A 25,760-nucleotide genomic window follows, 5' to 3' on the forward strand; every position below is an offset into this window, starting at 1 on the left:
GATTCTTCTCTTGAGGTCTGTAATTGACAATTCTTCTAATTGGCAGGCAATGGACTAAGGCAGGTGTGCTCAGATGCAGGCAGGTAGCGGGATCAGAGAGAAAGAGGACCGGGAGGACGGACTCTGGAAAACCGGGAAATTTGCTTGGCTGTGAAGCCACGCTGAGGAAAGGTGATGGAGCAGCTGCTGCTTGCTTTCCAGCGAAGAGCGCTGGGCAGACACACTACAGCCAGCTGGAGGGCAGGACTACCGCAGAAGGCTGCAGGAAGGAGGCGGGCGGACCGCGGGGAGACGGCGGCGCCGGGGGCGCGCGGCTCGGCGGGGACGCGCGGTCCGCACGGGCCCACGGCTCCGGAAGGGGGCGGGGCCGCCTCGCGCGCCCGTTACTTAAGCCTGCGAGCGTCTGGTGCTTGCTGCTGAGGCTCCTCAGTTGAGTTCGGAGCGGTCGATCGCCCGCGCTCCGCTCGCCGCTGGCTCCACCCGCCTTTGTGTAAGTGCGGCCGCCGCTCAGCGCGCAGCCCGCGATGTGGGCGCGCGGGCCGCTGGATGGGGCGGGCAGCGCGAGGAGGGGGGCGGAAGCCCCCGGCTCCCCAGTCCCCGGATGGTGGCGGTGCGCGAGGAGAGGGAGGAGGGAGCGGCTCCCGGAGGCACGCGTGGCCCCTGCGCGCCCCGCAGGCCGGCCTCCCTCCTGGCTCCTCCCCGCGGTGCCGGGCGGCCGGGCCCCCAGCGTCCATGCGCTCCGAACTCCGCCCGGAAGCCGCCGCGGGAGCGCAGGATGCAAGCGGCCGGTGTTCCGGAGAATTCAGTACTGTTTAATAAGATAGACGTTCTAACGTGGCGTTGTTTTTGTTTTTGTTTTAATGCAGAGGCCTGTAGTCCGATATGGAGCATGCCTTTACCCCGTTGGAACCCCTGCTTTCCACCGGTACTGTACTTTTGTCCATGTTTCAGTGTCACTGACCTGACCCCTCCTCGGAGCCCTGAAAGGTTAAAAGGGCCGAACTCTAGACCCAGAAAGGTTTCCAGTCGGCCTCTGATTCCCGAGTTCTGAGCCCTTAAGCATACTACCCAACCTCTCTTCTGCCTCCATTTCTTCCCCTGAAAAAACAGGGATAGATCTCGGTCCTTGCCACAGGGAGTTGTGAGGACCAAGTGACTTGATTTACCCGATGCGTTCCACCTGGAAAAGAGTGAGCGCCACGTGCAACGGTAGCCTAGCCTCGAACGTCGCAGATCCTTGGCAGCCAGAGGGCTTAAGATTAGTCATAATGGTAGTAAGTTGCCATACAAGACGTCTTAAAGCTGTAACACTCGATTTGTATTTTGAAGTTTCAAATTATCGTAATTCACAGGGTTATTGATGGGAGAGATGAGTTATTGTGAAGCTAGATTCATTCTCATGTGTAGTAGTTGACAGGTGATAATTTCTTAAATCAATTTCTTTACCAGTTTTTCTTGGTGGTGTAGAACTTTTATCAGTTCATAAATTTAAACGGAATGCATACTTTAATGTTTTTAAGTTTCCTATAGACACATGAATAAGTGGGTCTGGTTAGAGTATTGAATTTGATTTGGTGTCCACTTGTTCCACATGCTGGAAGTATTGGTGGTAAAACAAAGAAAAGAAGTAGGGGACCTTGACTTCTGCTTCTCCAGTCAGGCATTCACTATGCTAAGTTTTTCACGCACCCCTTTATCTTATTTGCAAGTGAAGGAAAGCAGTAACAGAACTAGAATCTGAGTCCAAATCTTGACTTGGTTAAGAGGTTGATTACTGTAATATGTTAATTATTACTGCAAATAGCTTTTAAAAGTTGAGAAAAGCAGTAGCAAACATTTTGTTAAATAAAGCTTGTAGTAACCCAGTGGTAGCCAAACAGCATTTCCGTGAGTGAACATTTGATCCAGGTGGCCTGTTGGTGTTCAGTTTTGTTGTGAAAACCTAAGTGCTTTACTGTGATAAAGGAAATTTTCAGCTTTTAATATTTGTGGGTCCTGCTTCTGGGCTCCCTGGGAAGCTGGCCATACTTTAACATTTACTGAGGTCAGACTGACTGCAGAACCTCAAAGCATGGGCTCTTTTTGTGCCCCGAGCACATATTGTACATTTGCTTTGTTAAACAGAAAACAAAACACACACACACATGAAAAAGGAGCATCTGAACACAAAAGATAAGAAAAAGAAACTTCCCTGTATCCCATAGGATTAAAGTCCTACAGCACTGCATATTCTAGAAATTTAAGATAAGGTCTGCAACTTTCTGAAATGTTCTTTATCTAATTATTTGTAACTTTTTGCGGAAAAACGGTGTATAGCCCTACACCAGATATTCCTTTGCTGGAGCACTCTCTTCTTTGGGAAGATTGTGTATCCAGGACAGCTGTCCTGACTTGGGCTTGAATAAAACCTACTTTTTTTTAGAAATTCTAAAAGATTTGTTGTTGTTGGCTTTGTGGGGGGGAGGGGCAACGTCTGAATGAAGATTTCTAGTGTTTTCTAGGTTGAAAAGAATATATCCCAGTGATAGTGCAGTATAGTAAAGCTTGGAATTGAGGAACCAATCTCTGGGTTTAAACCCTAGTTTTGCCACTATTTACTAGTGTTAACAAACATTCAGCTGAGTCAGTTTTAAAGATATAATTGGCTTTGATTCATGAAATCTGGTGGCATCCCAGCTAGCAAGTAGAGGGGAGCTCCAAAGGGCTACAGAAAGGGAAAGGTTTTTTTTTGTTTTTTTTGTTTGTGTCCCCCCCCCCCCCCAAAGGTGGGACTAAGAAATCAATAGGAAAAAAAGGATTGTTTGGGGTGAGGTCACCTTCCTTTGGGAGATGGAGAAAGGCCCACGTAACAGATAACCTCATTGGTGCGGACCAGAGAGTTCCTGACTGAAGACTACATTTCTGGGTGAGGTTGAAACTGGAGTTAGATTGGCCTGGCATAAGTGACTCCATTTTTGAGCCTGTAGTTTTCTTTTTAGCACTAGTTATCAGACCTTGTATTTCAGGTTTTTCATGGATAAAATATGAATACTTAACAGGCTTGTTGAGTATAAATTTGTTATAATACATATAAAGCACTTAGCATCAGTAGTGATAAGCTGTTTAGCAGTAAGTCCAAGGGCAAAACGAAATGGCGGTTAGATTTCCGGGTCAGTGCTGAGATGGGAAAATATTTGGAGCAATAGACTGTAGGAAAAACAGGCAATTCTGCTTGCTATGTTTTTATAAAAGGTTTAGTGGAGAAGGCTCGGACTCGTTAATTCGGACATTTGTAAGCTCCTCGCTGGAGCAGGGCATATAGAGTAACTCTAAGAACTATAATATCCTTTATGAAACACAGATCCGCCGAGACGGAATCCAGTGCTCTACGGGGATTCTCTGTGATTTAGTGGTTCTCGTAGTTTCTTTCTCCACGGAGGGTGAAAGTATGTAGGGATTTCTGTCTCATCTCGGGCCTTGGCCTTGAAACAAATGCCTGAGGCAAGTTTGTGGTTGTCTCTAGATACTGAAGGGGGACTTAGAACAGTGTATTAGAAGAGACCAGGGCAATGCCTGCCTTTTGCAGTGATTCAGCAAATATTTAAGTTTAACTTTACATGAGCAGTATTCCCTTCATCAAACAGATACTTAATTCTTACCTAGTAGAGAAATAGCTTATCAATCAGTCATTCCTGTGAATCTGATTTGTAGATGTGATTTACCAGTAATCCTTACTCAGATTTAATACAGTGGGCTGTCCAACAGTTAGGCTGGTTCTCTTAACTAATTGCTAGGTGGACGAAAATGCTTCTCTCTCTGGGATTGCTAGCTCAAAGATTTTTTTTTTAATCTTTTTTTGGTGGGTGAGGGTAACTAAAGTAAATGCTTATTTAAAGAAAAACAACTAATGTAGATTATGAGAGTTTCCTGTAATCCCTCTTGTAGAAATAACCATTATTAACTGTTGGCATATGTTCTAAATATTCATTTTGGTATATATACCTCAGCATATTATGAGTCTTGTTTTAAGGAAAACGGATTCATATTATAAATTGTTTTGTAAATTACTCTTTTGGGGCAATGAGTGAATTTTTTTTTTTACTACATTGTATGTGTTCTATTTTTTTTTTCCAACAAAGTCGAAGTGTTTCTAAAGTTTAAAAGTCCATCCAATTTACCAGAGATTATCATTCTAAAATTTTGTTTTTGTAAATTGTGTGTATATATAAATAAGGTAGGACCTATTTACCCTTTTCCTGCAAATTTTTTCACTTACTATGGTATGATCCATATGTATAGGTATCCCAAGTTTTTTTAACTTTAATTCCAGTGTTTCATAATTAGTTTCAGGTGTACAATATAGCGATTCAAAAAACAAACTATAGTTAGATGCCACAGAGTAGGTGGCAGTGACCTTATGTATGCTTGTTGTCAGGCCCGAGGGCCTCATCCATCCTTGTCAAGGGGAGTACCCATCTTTTCCTTTCATACAACACCCCAAGTTTTTTAATAGGCGGTGTAGACTCAAATGAACTAGTCTTTTTTAATAGACATTTAGGTTATTTCTAGTTTTTATTGTTATCTATAATGCATATCTTTGATCATGTTTGTGTGTGTATATGTATATATCAGTAGGATAAATTCCTAGAAATGGAATTGTTGGATGCAAGGGTATGTTTGCACTTCTGTTACCAAGAGGAACTGACAACTAGCTAGTACATTCTTCAGTAGTAGGTGCTTCAGGGGTACAAAAGTGGAAGTCGTGATCCCTTCTGTCCATGAGTTTATGTTCTGGTTGGAGAGTTGAGAACAAAGTAATACGGTTTCTAGTTAGATGTTGAATTATGTATTATAGGAACCCCCATAGGGAAGGTAGGGACTCCAGGGAAGGAGATGAGGCCAGTTTGGAGTAGGCAGGAAATCATGGATGGGTAGACCTCAGCTGTGCCTCTGCAAAAGCACTGGATTTAAATTGAGAGCAGCCCCGGGGAGGCAGAAGAGTAACGCAGGTGATGTGCCCTGAGTGAAAGCTCTTTGCAGTCTCTGACCAGGTGTGAGCTCCCCTGGTGGTGAGTAAAGAGAAAGGTCTGAGAACTTGGAGAGTGCAGATGGAGATTTTGGTTGAGGAGTGAGGGTAACATCAGATTGTGGAGGATAGAGAAATATAATGCAGGGTAGGAGAGAAATGCTTCTGAAGTTTCTGTATCTTACCCCATTGGAACATTCTTTACAAAGCTGACATCTGAGTCATGGGTTTATTAATCAAACATGGGTTAAAGTTCTCTTGGACTTAGACACTCCGAGTTCTGATTCCGAACTACTTTTCCAGAACATCTTTTATCTTTCCCTTTCTGTGCCCAAGCCACATGAATTACCCATGTTTACTAATGTGACCATTTGTTCCAGCTTTAATACTCTTGCCTTACCTCATGCTAAATTTATCCTCTAGAATGTTTTTTTCTAATCCTTAGAATTAGTTTTAAGTTTTAGCCATTTGGTGGATGTCTAGAGGTATCTCTGATTTAGTTTACATTTCCTTTATGACAGAACGCTGATCTTTCAAGTGTTTATTGGCCTTTTGCAGATCTTTTGTGAAATATTTATGACTCTTGCCATTTTTTCTGGGGGGAGAGAGGGGTCTTTCCTTTTATTTTTAAGTAATCTCCACACCTAACATGGAGCTCAAACTCAGGACCCTAAGAGTCAGTGTTCTGACTGAGCCAGCCAGGTACTCCATCTTTCCTTTTTTTTTTTTTTTTTTTTTTTTACAAATAAATTTGTAGGGGCACCTGGCTGGTAGAGCATGCGACCCTTGATCTTGGGGTTGTGGGTTCAAACCCCACATTTGATGTAGAGATTACTTAATAAAATCTTTAAAAAAAGATCAATTTGTAGTTTGTTTTTGTTCTAAAAATTGAGGTATAATTGACATAATATTGTATTAGTTTCAGGTGTACAGCTTAATGATTTGATATATGTATACAGTATTGGAAAATGATTGCCAAGCAGGAGTTTCTTATATATTCTGGATGCAGTTCTTAAGATTTTTCTCATCAGTGATATACAGAGAATGAGAGTTTTCAAGGACAGTTCTTGGGAAGATTTAAGACTACCTGTAAAGCATTTTAACACTGGTAAATAGCAAGAATACAAACATTTTTATTTTTCTCATTTCCTTTTTTTTTTTAAAGATTTTTGTTTTAATTCATGATGAATAATATTTAATTGGTATGGGTATACAATTGCTCTTTTAAACTCTCTAAATATAGGTGATTTTCCAGAATATTTTTATAAATAGGGACGTTTTTTGTCTTTGTTCTTCAGTGTATGTGATCATTTCATTTTTTTATCATGAAGCCTGTATCCAGAACTCCATGTTTGAAAGTAAAGTTGATTTATTTTACACACCTGAGAGCTAAAATAAAAGTGAAGAGTCAAGCCATCTTCACAGTCTTATTTCACATGTGCTTATTTCACAAATGTAAGACACAGCAGATTGAGAGATTTTTATTTCTGGCTTAATAAAAATATTGATGTTATTTTTAAATTTTTATATTTTTACAACATAGTACATATGCATTATAAAAAATTTAGAAGGTAAAAAAAAAAAAATGGAATAGTGCCATATTCTAGCCTCTCAGAGATTACCACTGTAATTGCCGTGTGTGTGTAAGTGGTGTGTGTGTGTGTGTTTATATTTGTATCCCTCCAGATATTTGTTGTGTATAATTATACAGTGAAGTATTTTTAAACCTAAATGAGAATATACTGTAAGTTGTTTCATTCAGTTCATAACTTTACTTTTTCTACCTAAAATTTCATAATACCTGTCCATATTTAAATTTTCCCATTGTTCCAAAAATAACTTCCAGTTGCTTGTTCCCAACTGGGATAACCTGTTTGTTCTTCAGTCTTTTTAAATCTAGCTCAGTTGTTCCTCACTTTTTAAATCCCCCTTAACATTGGGTATTCACCTTCTAACTCACTTTGATATATCACTCTTAAATGGATCTGATGGAGTAAAAAATATAGCAGTTAGATATGAAGCATTATTCGCTTAAACAATATATAAAAAACTCTAGTTTTAGAAGTTCCGTTTTATTTTCCCCACCTAATTTTATCATCATAAATAAATTTTATGCCAGAAAGCCTTTTATCTATCACTTGGTATTTCTTTGCGAGAAGATTATATACATTTAAATTTTAAAAAGATTTCTGTGACCATAATGTGCTCGGGAGTTATTTCTTCTAAACTGAATTACCATGGTTGAGATTTATTCTGAATTTAATTACCATTTTAAGTATTGTTGGTACACACTTGATCAAGTCACTGTAATTGTATTAAAAATTTTTATTATAACATTTACATAACACTGTGGTAGGCATAGTTTTAATGCTTTAATAGGGTGAAGCCTATACAAAGTTTTGGAACTAGAGGACTAAGGTTTGACTTGTAGTCCTTTACAAATTAAGTGACATTGGACATGTCACTTAGAGCCTTAGTTTCTTTATGTAAACTAAGAATATATCCAAACATGAAGTCCTTGGGCAAATTTAAGATAATGTATAAAAAGCCAGTTTAAGAAGTAAAGTTCTATGCAAATATAAAATACTTTCCAGTAGATGAACTTTATTATACTAAAGATTACGTTTTGAACTGTAGTTTTTTGTTTGTTTGTTTTGTTTTGTTTTTTTTGAAGGTGGGGGGGTGGGGAGGGGCAGAGGAAGTGGGAGAATCTTAAGCAGGCTCTATGCCCAGCGCGTAGAGCCTGACTTGGGACTCCATCTCATGACCCTGAGGTCATGACCTGAGCTGAGATGGAGTCAGCCACCTAACCGACTGAGCCACCCCGCCACCTCTACCTTTATTTTTCTAATTCTTAAAGAAGATAGCTACTTATTTTAGTAAATGTGTTCAGTCCTGTTAGGCAAGTCTAGCAGAACAATTTTTTTGTTTCCTAAATTCTGTATTTTTCTTCAATACTTCTTGAACTTTATTATAGATGCATGAAATTATTAATAGTGGACATAGTTTTTTGATGCCTCATGGTTAAATGGTAATGAATCCAGGAATATCCTATGCAGTATAGTATTCATGCCATCTCTTAACATTTCTGGAATTTAATTTTTATTGAAAATGCCTGATTAAGTTGACAAGAGGCATGATAAAATCTACAGCTGATTATTAGCATTCTCCAACTTACCAGTGGCTAATTGGGAAATTTCTGGGAAATCACACCTAGAATTCTGACTTTTTTGTACTGATAAATGTATCCTGGCCACCTACGTCAGTAGTTCTCTGTATTTTGCAACAATGGATACACCTCGAGAAACTTTGGTGATGACATTTAGGTGTACCGAATAAAGCTCTAAACTATGAACTCCCTTCCCAAGGTGGATTTGAATCCTCTGCATTTGCATTTTGTTTTAAAATTAAAGATGAAACATGCTTCAGTATATAGTAAGAAGACATTTTTTGGTTATATCTCGCAACTACTTAAGCATCCTTTTTTGGCAATTTTTGGTTTGGTGTTCTCGCTAGGTCTGTGCTGTACAGTAGTATGGCCATTAGCTGCATGTGGCTATTGAGCGTTTGAAATATGGCTAGTGTGAGTGAGGAACTGAATTTGTAACTTAAGTGTTAAAGTCAGAACTCCACTCAGAAGCTGGAAAAATTTTAAGTGTTTGGAACAATGTATTAGTGTTCTAGGGCTGCCACAAAGTACCATAGCCTGGGTGGCTTAAGTGATAGGAATTTATTTTCTCCTCATCTGAAGCTAGAAGCCCAAGATCAAGGTGCCGGCAGCTTTGGCTCGTTTTGAAGCCTCTCTCCTTGGCTTGCAGATGCCTGCCTTCTCTCTGTGTCCTCACGGAGTGCCGGTTGCTCTGCGTGTTACTTGTATTCTAATTTCCTATTCTTATACAGATATCAGTCCTATTTGTTACGTCCACCTATATGATTTATTTTACTTTATCCTTTGAAAGGCCCTATCTCCAAATACAGTGACATCCTGAGGTACAGGTATAGGACTGCAGCAGGAATTCTGGGAGGACATCATGCAGCCCCATACAAAGTAGGTGTGTCAGTTTACTTTTTCAGCTGAAAATTTTTTTTGGTTGTCCTGGTCCCTAATTCAGAATTGTCACGATTACTAAACAAGAGAGGTTTTTAATGTCATTCCAACAGAATATAGCTGGTATATGAATCAAAAAGTCAGTTTTGGTCTCCTTAGTTGCTGTTTTATGCTTCTATATAAAGCTCATTTAGTGCTTTTTGAGTACCTGTTATGAGCCATACTTCAGTAGCTGCTGTAGAAAAATAATTTTCAAACCTTACTGTGAAGAGTTCAGCGTGCAGCAGGCCATCCAATACGATAGAAATGTAACTTCGTATGTAACTTAAACTTTCCCAGTAGCCTCATTAAAAAGATAAAATAAGTGAACTTAATTTTATATATTTAATACCTAAAATGTTATTTCAATATGTAATCAGAATAAGCAATTATTAATGCAAGAGTTGACTTTTAAAAAAAATTTATACGGGGCGCCTGGGTGGCACAGTAGTTAAGCGTCTGCCTTCGGCTCAGGGCGTGATCCCAGCGTTCTGGGATCGAGTCCCACATCAGGCTTCTCCGCTGGAAGCCTGCTTCTTCCTCTCCCACTCCCCCTGCTTGTGTTCCCTCTCTCTCTGGCTGTCTGTCAAATAAATAAATAAAATCTTTAAAAAAAATTAAAAAATAAAAAAAATTTATTCATTTGAGAGAGAGCATAAGTGAAAAAGCAAGGGGGAGGGGCAGAGGGAGAGGGACAAGCAGACTCCCCACTGAGCAGGGGACCCCCCCCCCCAACCGTGCCTCACGGAGCTCAGTCCAAGGACCCTGGGATCACAACCTGAGGTGAAGGCAGACAGTTAACTGACCCAGCCACCCAGGCGCCCAATAGTTGACATTTTTTGTACTAAATCTTCAAACACCAGTGTGTAGGTTACACTTGCAGTGCATCTGAAATCAGATGTTAAATTTTCTTTAGAAATATTTGATCTGTATTTAAAGATGATTTGTGATACTTATGTATTGAAAATTTGTCACTATTCATATCATCAAAGAGCAACTGATAGACTCATAATTTTGGAATATACTTCATACACAGGGAGTAAAATATTCCTTTCCTAAGGAGAAGCCTTTGGAAACGGATATTGGAGATAGAGCTGGGATTAAAACCTGGGATTTCTGACTATATATTTTTCCTAAAATCAGCATGGTGTTTTTGTTATTTAAATTAAAGCACTATGCCTGCTTTGAAACGTGGAATACTTGTGGGGTTTATTTTATTTTATTTTTTATTTTTTAACTTTGTGGATGGCCAAGAAACCTCTGGCTAAAGCTACTGCTTAAGGATTGTGATATTTTTGTTATCTGGGGCTAAGATATCTAAGAGTCAGAGTAGTGGATTTTCGAATTTCAGGGATTAATCCTTTCACTTTACTCTCCTGCTATATTAGAAATCCATCCCAGGTAGTTGTGAAGTCTCTTAAATGTTCAATGGGAAATTTACTCCTTTGACTAGTCGCACTTTCCTTGGTGTATAACTCATATAATTGTCGGAATTCTTTTTATTCTCTTATATATATTTCTAACTTGCTAAGACTTGCTGCTGTAACTTCACTTCGTGTGTTTGATGTAGTTGAACTTTTTCCTGTACTTTAGTTAATTTTCATATCTGCTTTAGTTTTTGTCCTTTTAATTAGTGTCATTCTATTTGATGACAAAAATGGTTGGTTTGTCCTCATTGTTAATGGGCAAATTGGTTCTTTTGCCTTAAGTAATATCTCATTAACTTTATAAGCCAGCTTTTCCACATCATCTAGAGAATCAGTTTCCTGTGTTTTACTGGTATTAAGTCTCTGTAGCATCCCCACCTCATCTTTCCATATTAGCATCTTAATAGCTACATGCTTCTAGAAGCTAAAGCTTCCAAAGTGAGTGTAAAAATAATCTTAATTCTTTTAAAAAAAAATCTTGTAAATAGATACATTGTAGCATTATCAGAAAAGTAAACCATTGAAAATACCAAGTGATGTTATGAGGGCAGTTTTAATATTCACAATGCTAATATGTTATGGCTTGATCACACCATAAAAACCTCTGTGGGTTTTGATACATTAACACCAGATGTCTTTTGAGGTTTTCTAGGAAAATGAGGTGTGTTTGTGCATTAACGTCCAATCAAATGAATTTTATTATCTTTTTTCCTTGGTTAAATCCATCAGAAAGAGTTATTCTTTGTAGGTGGCAAACAGATGCTCAAACAAATGGATTTCGTTCTAAGAGTATTCCTATATCTTGATCACACCGTTGTCTTTGAAGGTCTTCATTTATCACAGTGGAATAGTTTCTTTTGTTTTTATGACTTCCAGAGAATTTAAGCTTTTGATTTAGTTTTAGGTCATATGTAAGGTTGTGGCTTCTGGCCCAATGGCTGGTGTCTTAAGGCAACTTTATTTTTCGTTTTCAAAAGTGGGAAAACCGTTGTTGCAATTTATTCCTAATCTAGTGAAGATGTTGTGAATAGTGATTTCTATGCATAGCGAGTGGGGGTCAACTTTAGGAAACCTAGTGTTTGCAGGGCAGGTGTGTTTTCCTTAGTGTCCCTCTGAGATAGCCATCTGGCTTCTTTGCTTGAATGTGGTCAGGTGGCTCTGTCTGTTTGAGAACACATATACCATTATTGGACAACTGATTGTTAAAAATGTATATTTAAAATAGGCTGAAATAGACCTTTCGTTCTCTTATTTTCCTACTGTAATTATATGGAAGGCTTTCACTCGATTTCTACTTAGCTCCCTTCAAATACTGAAAAACCTTAACCAGACTCTTCCTCTTTTTTTTCCCCTCTTCTTCCAGGCTAAATACTATAGTCATTTGTGCAATGATTGCTTGAGTGCCTGTACTAGGAGCTCTTCTATGTGCTGGAAGATACACCAGCAGTTTTCTTTAGTTTCCTACTTTACAGATCCACTAACCCAGTATGGGTATCAGTAATCTACTCCTGAAAAATCAGGTGTTCTTGTCGAGAATGCTTTATATAATATATATATTATATATATACTTCTTTAGGGTAGTTTTAGGTTTACAACAAAATTGAGAGGAGGGTTATATAGGTTTCCCATATGCCTCCTGTACATGCACGGCCCTCCCTTGTTATCACCACCCACCAACCACAGTGGGACATTCGTTACAATTGACAAAACCACGTCGATACTACATAATCACTCCCAAGTTCATAGTTTATATTGGTGTTATACATTCTGTGGATTTGGACAAATGCATAAAATATATCCATCATTATAGTATCATACAGAGTGTTTTTACTGCCCTAAAAGTCTTCGTGCTCTGCCTATTTATCTAAATCCTCCCACCCCCAACAACCACTTAGTTTTTTATTTTCTTCATAGTTTTGTGCCTTTTCCAGAACGTCGTAACTTGGAATCATACAGTATATGGCTTTTTGGGAAGGACTTCTTTAACTGATGATGCATTTGTTTCTCTGCATCTTCTCATGGCTTGATAGCTCCTTCCTTTTTTAGCACTAAGTAATATTCCATTGTCTGGAGTTGCTGTGCTTTGTTTATACAGTTACCTACTGAAGAACTTCTTGGTTGCTTCCATGCTTTGGCATTTATGAAAAAAGCTGGGGGCGCCTGGGTGGCTCAGTTGTTAAGCGTCTGCCTTCGGCTCAGGGCATGATCCCGGCGTTCTGGGATCGAGCCCCACATCAGGCTCCTCTGCTGGAAGCCTGCTTCTTCCTCTCCCATTCCCCCTGCTTGTGTTCCCTCTTTCACTGGCTGTCTCTCTTTCTGTCAAATAAATAAATAAAATCTTAAAAAAAAAAAAAAAAGCTGTTGTAAACATCTGTGTGCTGGTTTTTGTGTGGACATAAGTTTTTAACTTCTTTGAATAATGTCTCAGAGCACGATTGCTGGATCATATGGTAAGAGTATGTTTACTTTTGTATGAAACCACCCATCTGTCTTCCAAAGTGGCTGTACTGTTTGGCGTTCCCACCAGCAGTGTGAGACTTCCATTGCTCCACATCCTCACCAGCATTTGGTGGTGCCAGTGTTTGAGATTTTGCCCATCATGATAGGCTTGTTATAGCATCTGTGATAGTGTTATTTTAATTGCATTTTCCTGATGAGCTGTGATGTGGAACATCTTTTCATATGCTTATTTGCCGTCTGTGTATCATCCTAGGTTGAGGTGTTAAGGTCATTGGCTCATTTTATGATTGGGTTTTTTTTTTTTTTCCTTATTTTTGAGTTTTAAGTGTTTCTTCTGTATTTGAAAAACAACCGTTTATCAGATGTGTCTTTTGCAGATATTTTCTCCCGGTCTGTGACATGTCTTCTCATTCTCTTGACATTGGCTTTTGCAGAGCAGGAAATTTTAATGTTAATGAAGACCAGTTTATCAATTATTTCTTCCGTGGATTGTACCTTTGGTATTGTGTCTAAGAAGGCCTAACCATACCTAAGGACAGCTAGGTTTACTCCTATGTTGCCCTGTAGGAGTTTTATTGATTTGCATTTTGCATCCATTTTGAGTTGATTTTGGTGAAGGATGTAAGTAAGATCTGCATCTAAATTACTTTTTTGCTTGCGGATGTCCGGTTATTCCAGCACCATTTGTTGAAGAGGCCATCTTTGATCCCTTGTATTGCTTATGCTCCTGTGTCAAAAGATTGGTTGACTGTATTGAGAGTCTGTTTCTGGGCTTATTATTTTCCACTGATGTACTTGTATTTGTCTAATCTTTTGCCAGTACCACACTGGGAAAGCTTCAGGTTTCTTACCATTAAGTATGATCCTTGCTGTAAATACTTTGTATGTAGTCTTTTATCAAGTTGAGAAGGTTCCCCTCTGTTTCTAGTTTACTGAGAGTTTTTATGGTGAATGGGTGTTGGATTTTTTCAAATGTTTTCTCTGCACATAGTCCTATAATCCTATTATTTTTCTTTTTTGATGCGATAGATTACATTGGTTTTTCGAATGTTGACTCAGCCCTGCATACCTGAAATCTAACTTTGTTGTCATGTATAATTCTTTTTATACTTTTCGTGGATTCATTTTGCTAATATTTTGTTAAGCATTTTACATCTATGTTCATGAGAGAGATAAGTCTGTAGTTTTCTTAAAATGTTTTTGTCTGCTTTTGGCATTGGGGCAATGCTGGCCTCAGAATGAGTTGGGAAGCATTCCCTCTGCTTTGATCCTCTGGAAGAGACTGTAGAATTGTCATCCTGTCCTTTTCACATGTTTGGCAGAATTCACCAGTGAACCCATCTGGGTCTTGTGCCTTCTATGTTGGAAGGTTGTTAATTATGGACTTAATTTCTGTAATAGATGTAGGCCTATTCAGATTATCTGTTTCTTCTCCTGTGAGTTTTGGCAGATTGTGTCTTTTCAAGAAATTGATCTATTTTATCAAGATGATCACATTTGGGGGCATAGTGTTGTTCATAGTATTCCTTTTAGATCCTTTTAATTCTCATTGGATCTGTAGTGATGACCCTCTTTATTTCCATTTCCCATTATTTTAAATTGCAGTTTCTGCAGGGTATTGAGAATCCTGAACCAGGAAGGGTTTGAAAAATCATGAGAGGAGATAGGTGCTTTAGGATTCCTGAAAACAACCACCACAAAACAGGAAAATGGAGCTCTGCATACCTTTCTTTTCATTTAGAAATTTCTAAGAACTTGCTACTCAGATTGAAATCCCCAGACCCACAGGATTGGTTTTACCCGGGAGCTTGTAAGAAGTGCAGTCTCAGGTTCACTTTAGAATGCCTGACAGAATAAAGAACCTGCATTTTAACAAGCCTCCTACATTAGTCTCATGCTCTTTAAGGTTTGAGAAGCATGGCCTAAGAAACATCAGATTCTGTTTTAAAATAATTTAAAAACTCTCCATCCAATTAAGTATGTTTATCGTTATCCAGAATTTCCTTTAAGCTATAGTTGCGTACAGTGGTTTTCTTTTGAGCTTTATCATTTTCGTTAGAAATGCACAGTGTGCTAATGTGTCCCGCACACAGACAGCAGCAAAGAATGGCTCACCGGACAGACACTGTGGTGCCTGTGTGCGCCAGCAGTAGCGGAAGTGCATGTCCCCTTTGCTGGCAGCCTGTGTGCTTTTCAACATACCTGCACATGGTCCTGATCTTCTGTCAATAGGGTTGGGATGGTAACTTGAGGCTTTTCTCATAATATTTTTGTTTTGATGTTGTTTAATGATTATTACTCCTCTCTATAGAGGAAATACATAGGTATTTTTAGGCTGTGTAACATTTTATTCAGTGAGCCAGCACTTGAGTGCCTACTATGCATGTGGCATTATGTTAAATTCACACAGTTGAATTCTGTGGCACAAGCCTTCTGGAGGTTATAGCCTAGGGGGGCAAAGGGACAAGCATATCAGAAATTAGAGTGCACTATGATAAGAGACCTCATAGGGGAAACCCGGGTATTAAGTAGATTACGAAGAAAGGACATGGGAACTTAGTGAGGGCTTTTGGAAAACCTGTTTTAAGCTGGGAAATCTACTTAAGTTATTTTACATATTTAAATTTTTGTAATTACTGCTGTGAGATAGATATATATCTTAGTCCACATCTGATTATATGTTGAATGAAAATTTCTGGGAGTAGAATTACGGAATCAAAGACCTGAGCCTCAACAATTTCTAGTACATGTTACTAGGTGGCTGCCCGGCAATGTTATACCAAGTTGTATGTCCAGCAGCAGTGTATTATACTGTCCCTTTCAGTGCACCTTTGCTGGCAATGCATACTCTCCAGTTCTTGCTGGAGATACTCATGGATGTAGCTGCCCCTGCATCCTTTCTCCCACCCGGTGTGATTTTTGCTTTACTCCTGTTAGAACCAACTGTAATCTAAGATGGAGAAATTGTCCAAGACTTGTAAATGAACAAAAGAGATTACTGGGTGACTTTTCAGTGAAATGGGGGCTTGTCTAGTGGATCCTTTGTAACAATACTTGGGGAATAAACCTTTTACTCACTTCCTTTTGATTAGGGTATTGGGCAGCTCTATGGGGGAAGAAGTTGAGAAGTAGTTGTGCAAATGATTCTTACACATAATCAAAAAGTTTTTGTCTAGTAGGAATGCAGTTGATTTCTTTAAGAGCTATCTCAGATGTTTTATTGCTCTATAGCAGAGATTTCTAAACTTTCTATTTATTGTATTCTTAGTATCTAATTTTTTCCTGGTGCCACTAGGCCTTAAGTGATATGTAACATCCTTTTATTAAGATAGGTCCAGACAACTTAGTAGTGGTTTGTGCGCTGTCTCTGGTGCCCATTTTGCAAAACCTTTTCATGATAGATTCACATTCTTTTGCATCCATTAGTAAATTCATTTTAGTAATCCTGTTTGCCTTTTTTCAAATTTTTATTGATACCCTCATTAATGAGTTGAATAATAGCTTTTGCATTTGTTCATTTTGTATTTTCATGAAAGTCATGGTTTTAAAGTTTTGAAAATTACACTTTAGCACCAGGTAAATTTTTATTGTTAATTTAAAAGGTGAATTAATTATAGTTTAAAGTTTTTTTTGAACTGTTTAAGTGATCTCTCACAGGATGTGAGTCATGAGTGAAAATGCATCTGGAGAGACATAGCATAGAGACTTGCAGGAGAATGGGCAAAGTGGATGGGGAACCATAACTTTATACTAGATGATGCAATTGTTAGTGTTTTGTCGAGGGGGGGGGAAGTACATATAAGCAGACAAGTAGCAGAGCACACAGGATTAGGATTCCCCAGGTTCTTCTCCATGGAGAAGTGTCTTAGGCTTGGCACAGCTAGTTTGGGATGTCCCATGGATATGGCTCCAGAGGAGGAATTTCATCCCATAATGTTCCACATATTTCCTGGAACCTCTAGGTTATTGTGTAATACCAGAGAATTTCTAGTTGCTAGCAATGGGAGCCTCTGTTGCCTGGCAGCTAGTTTGAGCCTGTTTTTTCATTGTTAACTCGGGCCTATTGAGTTAGCTCTTTGCAAAGATATGGAAATAAAGGGGAAAGAACCTCCTGGGCCAACTGGATTTGTATTTGTATATATTCGTTTTCTAAATGGAGGTAGTAGTTAGTAACTTTACAATTACATAATTTTACATTTATTCAAGTATAATTAACATGCACTATTATACTTTAGGTGTGCAATGTGATTCAACAATTCTATACATTTCTCAGTGCTATCAAGATAGGTGTATTCTTACATGAAAAAATGTTCAAAATCATTAGCCATCAGGGAAATTCAAATCAAAACCATACTAAGATACCACCTTGCGCCAGTTAGAATGGCAAAAATCAACAAGGCAGGAAACAGCAATTGCTGGAGAGGATGTGGAGAAAGGGGATCCCTCCTACATTGTTGGTGGGAATGCAGGTTGGTGCAGCCACTCTGGAAAACAGTGTGGAGGGCCCTTAAAAAGTTAAAAATTGAGCTATCCTATGACCCAGCCATTGCACTACTGGTATTTACCCCAAAGATACAAACATAGCGAGAGTAAGGGCCATATGTCCCCCATGTTCATAGCAGCATTGTCCACAATAGACTAAATGTCGTGGAAGGAACCGAGATGTCCCTTCACAACGTACTGATGTAGAAGCTGTGGTCCATAATACAATGGAATATTACTCAGCATGTCCAGAAAAGAAACGGGTTCCTCAACATTTGCTGCAACATGATCTGCACTGGGAGATATCTAATGAAAATAAGTCAAGCAGAGAAAGACAAATATCATATGATTTCTCTTATCTATGGAACATAAGAACTAGGATGATCGGTAGGGGAAGAAAGGGAAGAAGAAGGGGGGTAAACAGAAGGGGGAGTGAAGCATGAGAGACTATAGACTCTGGGAAACAGACTGAGGGCTTCAGGGGGAGGGGAGTGGGGGAATGAGATAGGCTGGTGATGGGTAGTAAGGAGGGCACGTATCGCATGGTGCACTGGGTGTTATACACAACTAATGAATCATCGAACTTTGCATCAGAAACCAGGGATGTACTGTATGGTGACTAACATAATATAATAAAAAAACATTAAAAAAAAAAGATAGGTGTATTCTTAATCCCCTTTATCTGTTTCACTCATGCATCCACCCACCTCCGCTCTGGTACCTGTAAGTGTGTTCTCTATAGTTCTGAGTCTGTTTTTTTGTTTTGTTTCTTAAATTCCACATGTGAGTGAAGTCATATGGTATTTGTCTTTCTCGGAGTGACTTCACTTAGCATTACACTCTTTAGGTGCATCCACGCTGTTGCAGATGGCGAGATTTCATTCTTTTTATGGCCAAGTAATATTCCTCTGTGTGTGTGTGTGTGTGTGTGTGTGTGTGTGTGTGTGTAAAGTGTATGTCTGCTTGCTGGCAGTCCGTGTGCTTTCAGTGTAAGGTTCAGGTTGTTTATTTATTTGCTTTTTGAGGTAGGCCTATGTTGCTTTAATTTTCCCTCTTAAAACAGCTTTGGCTGCACCCCTAAGATTTTGGACCATTGTGTTTTCATTTTGTCTCCTTGTATCTTTTTATTTTCTCTTTGATTTCTTGGTTGACGCATTATTTTAGTAGCATGTTATTTAGCTTCCATGTATTTGTGCTCTTTCTGGGGTTTTTTCTTGTGGTCAATTTCTAGTTTCATAGCCCTGTGGTCAAAAAAGATGTGTGGAGTGACTTTAATCTTCTTGAATTTGTTGAGACTTGTTTCGTGGCCTAGTATGTGATCTGTTCTGGAGAATGTTCCATGCATACTTGAAAAGAATGTGTATTTCCACTGGTTTTGGATGGAATCTGAATATATGTTAGATCTATCTGGTCCAGTGTGTCATTCAGAGTCACTGTTTTCTTGTTGATTTTTCTGATTGGATGATCTATCTATTGATATAAATGAGGTGTTAAAGTCCCCTACTGTTATTTTATTACTGTCAGTCTCTCCCTTTATGTCTGTTAATACTTTATGTATTTAGGTGCTCCCATGTTGCATGCATAAATACTTAAAATTGTCAAATCCACTTGTTGGATTTTTCCCTTTATCATTATATAGTGCCCTTCTTTGACTCTTGTTACACTCTTTGTTTTATAGTCTATTTTGTCTGATATCCATGTTGCTACCCTAGCTTTCTTTTCACTTCCATTTGCATGGTAAATGTTTTTCCTTCTCTTCACATTTAATCTGCATATGTCTTTTAGGTCTGAAGTGAGTCTCCTTTAGGCAATGTATAGAAGGGTCTTGCTTTTTTATCCATTTGGTCGCCAATGACTTTTGATGGGAGTATTTGTATTCAAAGTACCTACTGATGGGTATCTACTTATTAAATAATGTAATTTAATAATTATTTTAAATACATATTTAATAAATATAAATACATAGACATATAATTAAATGTATATTTAATAATAATCTAATATAAAACATTAAATAATATAATTTATTATAAAATATATTAAATAATACAATTTAATAATATAAATTACTAAAATAAATTTTTGCCCATTTTGTTACTCGTTTTCCTGTTGTTTTTATTGCTGTTCTCTCTTCTCTTGCACTCTTCCCTTATGGTTGATGGCTTTGTTTGGATTTCTTTCTCTTTATTTTTTCATATCTATTATGGCTTTGGCATTTGTGATTACCATTAGGCTCATATGTAAGATCTTACACACATAGCAGTCTATATGAAGTTGATGGTTGCTTATGTTTGAACCCATCTAAAAGCACTAAATTTTAACCTCCCCACCATGTTTTATGTGTATGATGTCACACTTTACATCCTGTTCATTTGTAAATTCCTTGACTAGTCCATACAGATACATTGACTTTAATGCTTTCTTTTATAAGTGATTAGTCTGTCACTTTTGTTATGTTTTTATTACCTTTGAAAATTTTCCCTTTCATAATTTTCTTACTCCTGACCGTGGTCTTTTCTTTCTACTCAGAATTCCCTTCAACTTTTTTTGTAAGGCTTGTTTAAGTGGTGATGAAATGAACTCCAGTAACTCTTGTTTCTCTGGGAAACTATCTCTCCTTCTGTTCTGAATGATGGTCTTGCTGGATAGAGTATTCTTTGTTGCATGTTTTTTCCTTTCAGCGTTTTGAATATATCACGCCGCTCTCTTCTGACCTGTGAAGTTTCTGCTAAAAAATCAACTGACAGCCTTTCCCTTATATGTAACTGTTTTCTACTGCTGCTTTTAAGATTCTGTCTTCGTCATTACTTTTGGCCCTTTGAATTATTATGTGTCTTGGTGCAGCCCTTCTTGAGATAATTTTGTTGGATGCTGTCTGTGTGTGCCTCTTGTATCTGGATTTGTGTTTTCTTTCCCAGATTTGGAAAGTTTTCAGCTGTTATTCCTTCAAATAAAATTTCTGCCCCTTCTCTCTCTTTTCCTTCTGAAATTGCTATAAGGAGAATGTTAATGTGCTTGATGATGGTGAGTTCCCTTAACCTGTTACCATTTTTTATTACTTTTTTTTTTTTTTTTTTTTTTTTTTTTTTTTTTTTTTTTTTGCTGTTTAGCTTGGTTGCTTTCCATTACTCGTGCTCTTGTCCTCCAGCTTACTGGTGTATTCTTCTTCCTCTTTCTCTAATCCACTACTGATTCTCTGTAGTTTATTTTAATTTCAATTATTGAGTTCTTCATCTCTGGTTCTTTCTCTATTTTCTGTGTTGATGGTCACACTGAGATCCTCCACTCTCTTCTCAAGTTTAGGGAGTATCTTTATGACCATTACTTTGAATTCTTTATTGGGCCTATTGCTTATGTCCATTTCGTTTAGCTCTGTCTTCTTATTTTGAGTTAGGAATGCCTGTTATATCTCCTCATCTTAAAGTAGTGGTCTGATGAAGAAGAGATTCTGTGGTGCCCTGTAGCCCAGTGTCCCTTGTTCACCAGAGCCTGGTGCTTCAGCAGTGTCTCCTTTGTGTGTTGCATGCACCCTGCTATTGTGGCTGAACCTCCTTTGCCTTCATTTGGCTGTAGTGACCCCTTTGCCTGTTGTGGGCCGGGATTGGTCCCTGTGCTGTTAAGGCCAGGCTGGGGCCATAGTGGGCTTGTTGGTTGGCATCAGCAGTCAGACCAGATATCCACCTTCAGTCTATTTACTGGGGCTACAGTTGCCCTGAACTATAGGGTGCTCTCCCTAGGTTGTCTCCTGAGAGGCTTTTGTTGGTGGGCAGGCTGGTAGTCAGCCCAGATGCCTGCTGGGGCTGGAGACACACTGTTGGCAGGGCACTCTGTGTATGCCCGTTAGAAGATTCAGCTGCCAAGACTGAATTACTGGTGTGTGTGGTTATCTTCCCCTCTCCCCAGGACAAGAGTCACTTTGAAGTGGTGCTGGTTCTTGCTGGAGCTGCTTGCAGGATGAAACAGGGCAGGAGCCATTTTGGGAGGGATGAGTGGGGCACGCTGGATGGGACAGAGCTGTAGGCAAGCCTGGGGCGAGGGTGCACTGTGTGAGCAAGGGGGGTGGAGAGTGTGGTTTTCCACAGGTGTCTGTCTACCTAGGCTGGGGGCCGTGGTGTGAGAGAAATGGTGTCCACCTCTTCTGTTCTTGGAGAAGTCTCCTAATGTCCCTGCCCCTCCAGCATACATTCTGGGATGAGTAGTAGGTCCCCTATAGGTACTTTTCAAACTGCCACTTCTATGCTCTATCTTGGTGGGATTGTTATATTATCTCTTTAAAGGGGGGAATTTAGTTTGCCGTTGTCCTCCAGCTCTCCAGTAGCTGAGCCTGCTAATTTTTGAAGTACTTGGAGTTCAGTCCTGCTGGTTATAAAAACACCAAAAGTTCAGCCCTGCTGGTTTTCAAAGCCAGTTCAATGTTATGGGGACTTGTCCTCTCAGTGCAGGTCCCCCATGTCTTGCGTACTCACTGTGGGGTCTGCTCCTCTCCCTTCCCTGAGCTTGTGGCGTCCCTCCCATTCGTAGTGCGTCTGGCCTGGAGTTTGGTTCCTGACCATGTCTCTACCCCTACTTTTGGTTTGCCATGATTCTTCCTCTCTGCGGTTAAGTGGAAAGTCTGTTCTGCCAGTCTTCGAGTTCTTTTCTGGGTTGGATGTACAGATGTGGCTGTTGTGGGACAAGATAAACTTAGGATTCTCCTATTTGGCCTTGTCCCGGAAATCCACAATTTTATACACTTTAAGCCCTGTATGCTTGATCTCTGTGTGTTAGGTTTTACCTGTTGACTACGGAAGATGACTTTTTGTTTCTTACACTAGAATGTTGCAGTCAATTCCGAAAATGTCTTTTCCGCCAAATTTAAGTGTTTAAAAATTGTAACTGAAATTTGGAAACAGGAGGAGATGCATTTGAGACTGAAGGAATGGAGAGTAAAAGCTGATATATCTGTGATAGAATGGAAAGGCTATGACCATTGGCAGAAGGGCATCAGGAATAGAACATGACTGGTGAAAAGCGAAATGATGATGGGAATTTACAGGTGTCTAGTGCCTGAGGCTTTTAAGTAAATTTTACAATCAGACTAGTTTGGGGACGAGAAGCCTGATGGAAACTGTGTTTATTCTTTGTTCAAAACTGTAAAATAGTTTGCCTTTTGAATTTCTGCTTTCTTTTAATTGATTTAAATTACTATTATCGTTGGAACAATTAGTTTTTGAAAGTTTTCTTTACCTATTAATGACTCCTCTGTATTAGTGTTACCTGCTTCAGTGGCTTTGTTAGGATTTGCCTTCAGTAATATCTGCTGATGAAAAAGTCTCATGGGACGGGACCCCATATGCACGCCAGCTCATACTGAGGGCATTCACAGAAACAATTCAATGGAAATGTCCATTGGGCTCTGATATCAGATACTGTGAAAGGATTATGCATATTGAAGTATACTTGAAATCGATCATAAATTCACCCTAGGTATTACTGTTAGGAGATGAGTTACTGTTTCCACTCACCAGGGAAGAACAATACTTGAGGTAAAATCTGACATTACACTTTTGCCCTTCAACTGCTTCGTGAGGTGTCAATGGCCTATGTTTAGCCAATCTCCTTGTTATGAAATTGAATCATTTTTATGGAATCTAAGCTAGAACTGCTGAGGCAGCTATTAACAGACACGGAAGAACCACTCAGTTGAGAGGAGTGCTTTAAAGATAGTTGAGTTCAGGGAGGAATTTTCTGCTCACTTGTACCACACCATTTGAGCCGTGTGTGAGCTGCATAAACTGTACTCATTTTTATCTGTTTGTGTTTGCATAATAGCTATTTATGTTCGTACCATCAGCGTAAAGGTGATGATGATTACACATATTTGCTGAAAGCTTACTGTATGTGAGGAGCTATTCCAAGAGTTTGACACGTATTACCTTGTTTGTTCTTACAGCCTTTCTTAAAAGGAATATGTTACTCTCATTTTAGAGCTGAGAATACTGAAGTACAGAGGTACTTGGATATCTTGCCCAAGATCACATACCTAGTTATTGGCGAGTCTGGCTGCACAGCTAGCTACATAGGCCCTCTGCGATAGTGTTTCTGTATGTGTGCGTGTGGAATGCCTCATAGTGTTGTTTCTCTTTCCTTTGAAGGCTTTCCCAGCCTCTCTGTCTCTTCTCTCTAGGACCACTTTAAACTTGCTCTCATCCTGGTCCGTGAGACCACCACTGTTCTTATTTGGGAAGTAGTATATCAGTTGGGAATGCATTTGGGTATAAGTAATAGAAACGCTAATCCCATGGTACATCTAATGATTAGGGCTTTATTTTTCTTTTTATAGTTTTTTTTTTTTTTTAAGATTTTATTTATTTATTTGACAGAGATAGAGACAGCCAGCAAGAGAGGGAACACAAGCAGAGGGAGTGGGAGAGGAAGAAGCAGGCTTCCAGCGGAGGAGCCTGATGTGGGGATCCTGGGGCTCAATCCCAGAACGCCAGGATCACGCCCTGAGCTGAAGGCAGATGCTTAACGACTGAGCCACCCAGGCGCCCCAGGGCTTTATTTTTCTTAAATAACAAGAGGTCTTGAATGTAGGTGGTTGAAAGCTGATGCCACTGCTGAATCCTCCTGATGGGGACTCAGACCTGTTCTTTGTGCTCTTCCATTCTTACTTGCTGGCTATTGACTTCATGCTTGTTAGTCTCATGGAGGCAAAATGATTTTTGAAACTCTAGGTATAAAAGATGCATTCCAAGTAGAAAGAAAAGGATGGAGGGATTTTAAAAAGGGGATAGCCAGCCTTGTTCATGCTTTTATATCCAAAGAGAAAAAGCTTTTCCAAAAGATTCTTGGAATTGACATTTTTGTTTCATGTCGTTTTGGCCATAACTAGGTCACATGGCCAGTCCTAGAGACCAACTACATGGAATCATGTTATGATGGTTTAGACCAGTCACAGTGTTTTGCCTGGAACTGCAGGGACATACTAACACCCACATAAGTTGAGATTGTATTGATAGAAGAAAGATTGGGTGGGGGTGGATATTGGGGAGACAGTTGACAAAGTTGACCATAGGATGACTTCTAGGAACTCTGGTCCTGGGTCAGGATTTGGAATCATTGTCATCTTGCTTATAGTTAGGATCTAAGTGGTCTAGTCCTCGTGAAAGTTTCTAGGATATACTTGTCATCTTTTATCTCAGATGAAGGGACTCGATAGCTGTTTTTCTTCAGAGGCTTTTTTATAATACTCAAGGAGTCTAGTGTTTTTGGAACTGGGAGTTTACTTTTCTCTTTGTTTCTGCCCATTCCAGAGCCTCTTAACTATGAGAGTCCTACTGAATTCCAGTCCAGGAATGAGACCTTGGTGTTTTTTGACAACTTTCTCTGATGATATCTTGTGTCTCAAAGGATTGTCTAGTTCTAAAGTTGAGGAGAGGCAAGGGTCCTCAGATAAAGGAAGCAGGTCAAGGATCGCAAGGGAGTATCACTTACTGAGTGGTACTGTAACTGATCTGTATACTGTCTGAGTTCTTGGAGAGCAGTGACATGAATTATTCACCTTTACGCCTCCTGTGCTAAGTGTTCTACTGCATGTATTGGAGAGGGAGGTAGGTCATTGAAGTTGACTCAGCTCCAAATCCCTGCTTTTCATGTACCATGATTTCTTTTCCCATCCTTGCATTAGTGGCAAAACCCAAACTAACGAGAGCCTAATAAGGCCCAGCCTCTGGCTAGACTTACTCCGCTCCTTATCTTGACCCTTGGCTAACAGCCTCTGCTCATGAGTTTGCTATTCTGGTCTTCAGTTTCCTCATGTTATCCACGAACACTTACCCCTCAACAACACACACGTTTGGGAATTTTCTTCTCTTGTAAGGCCAACTATGTCTTTAGAGAGAGGTCTTATTGACTTACTCTTTTTCGTCTAGCATTTTGAGGTGTTTTGTAGTAAGAGGCTTGGTATAAGTTTAGTCTGCCATGTTTCTATGTTTTCTTTATCTTGAGAGTATCTTACACACATTTAAAGCTTTTATGGATAACTCACTATTTTATCTACCATTATGTTTATTAACCATCAACTTAGTGTCTTAAGACAATAATGATTCACTTTTTTTCCTGACAATTCTGCAATCTGGGCTATATGAGGGGGTTATTCTTTTGCTTAAATTGCCACCTCTCAGACGAGAGTGAGATGACTTTTTCACTTAGATGTAAGGTGCATGTAATTACAGGAATGCATATAGTGAAATGGCTAGAATAGGCCTGGCTGAGTATGTGTTTCCACATAGTCTCAAGAGCTCCAGGAGAGTAAGCA

General features: G+C 39.3%; 1 protein-coding gene and 1 non-coding gene across 6 annotated transcripts in view; one reads left to right on the plus strand and one right to left on the minus strand.

Annotated features, from left to right (window-relative positions):
* Positions 1–25,760, plus strand: part of TPK1 (thiamin pyrophosphokinase 1) — a 317,859-nt gene continuing 292,099 nt past the window's right edge. The window contains exons 1-2 of one of the 5 annotated variants that reach the window (XM_040643865.1): positions 1–15; positions 867–925. In XM_040643865.1, coding sequence (XP_040499799.1) covers positions 883–925 — 43 coding nt within the window. In that variant the 5' untranslated portion in view covers positions 1–15; positions 867–882. Of the gene's footprint in view, positions 16–43; positions 172–337; positions 491–752; positions 926–25,760 lie in introns of those variants that run through there. The other 4 variants (XM_040643864.1, XM_040643866.1, XM_040643863.1 and 1 more) reach the window with 4 other exon arrangements.
* Positions 4,351–4,475, minus strand: LOC121105950. The gene has a single exon (XR_005838689.1). It is a non-coding gene; the product is annotated as a U6atac minor spliceosomal RNA (small nuclear RNA).

The sequence above is a fragment of the Ursus maritimus genome, unplaced genomic scaffold (assembly GCF_017311325.1).
Source record: "Ursus maritimus isolate PB19 unplaced genomic scaffold, ASM1731132v1 scaffold_3, whole genome shotgun sequence".
Classification (NCBI taxonomy): domain Eukaryota; kingdom Metazoa; phylum Chordata; class Mammalia; order Carnivora; family Ursidae; genus Ursus; species Ursus maritimus.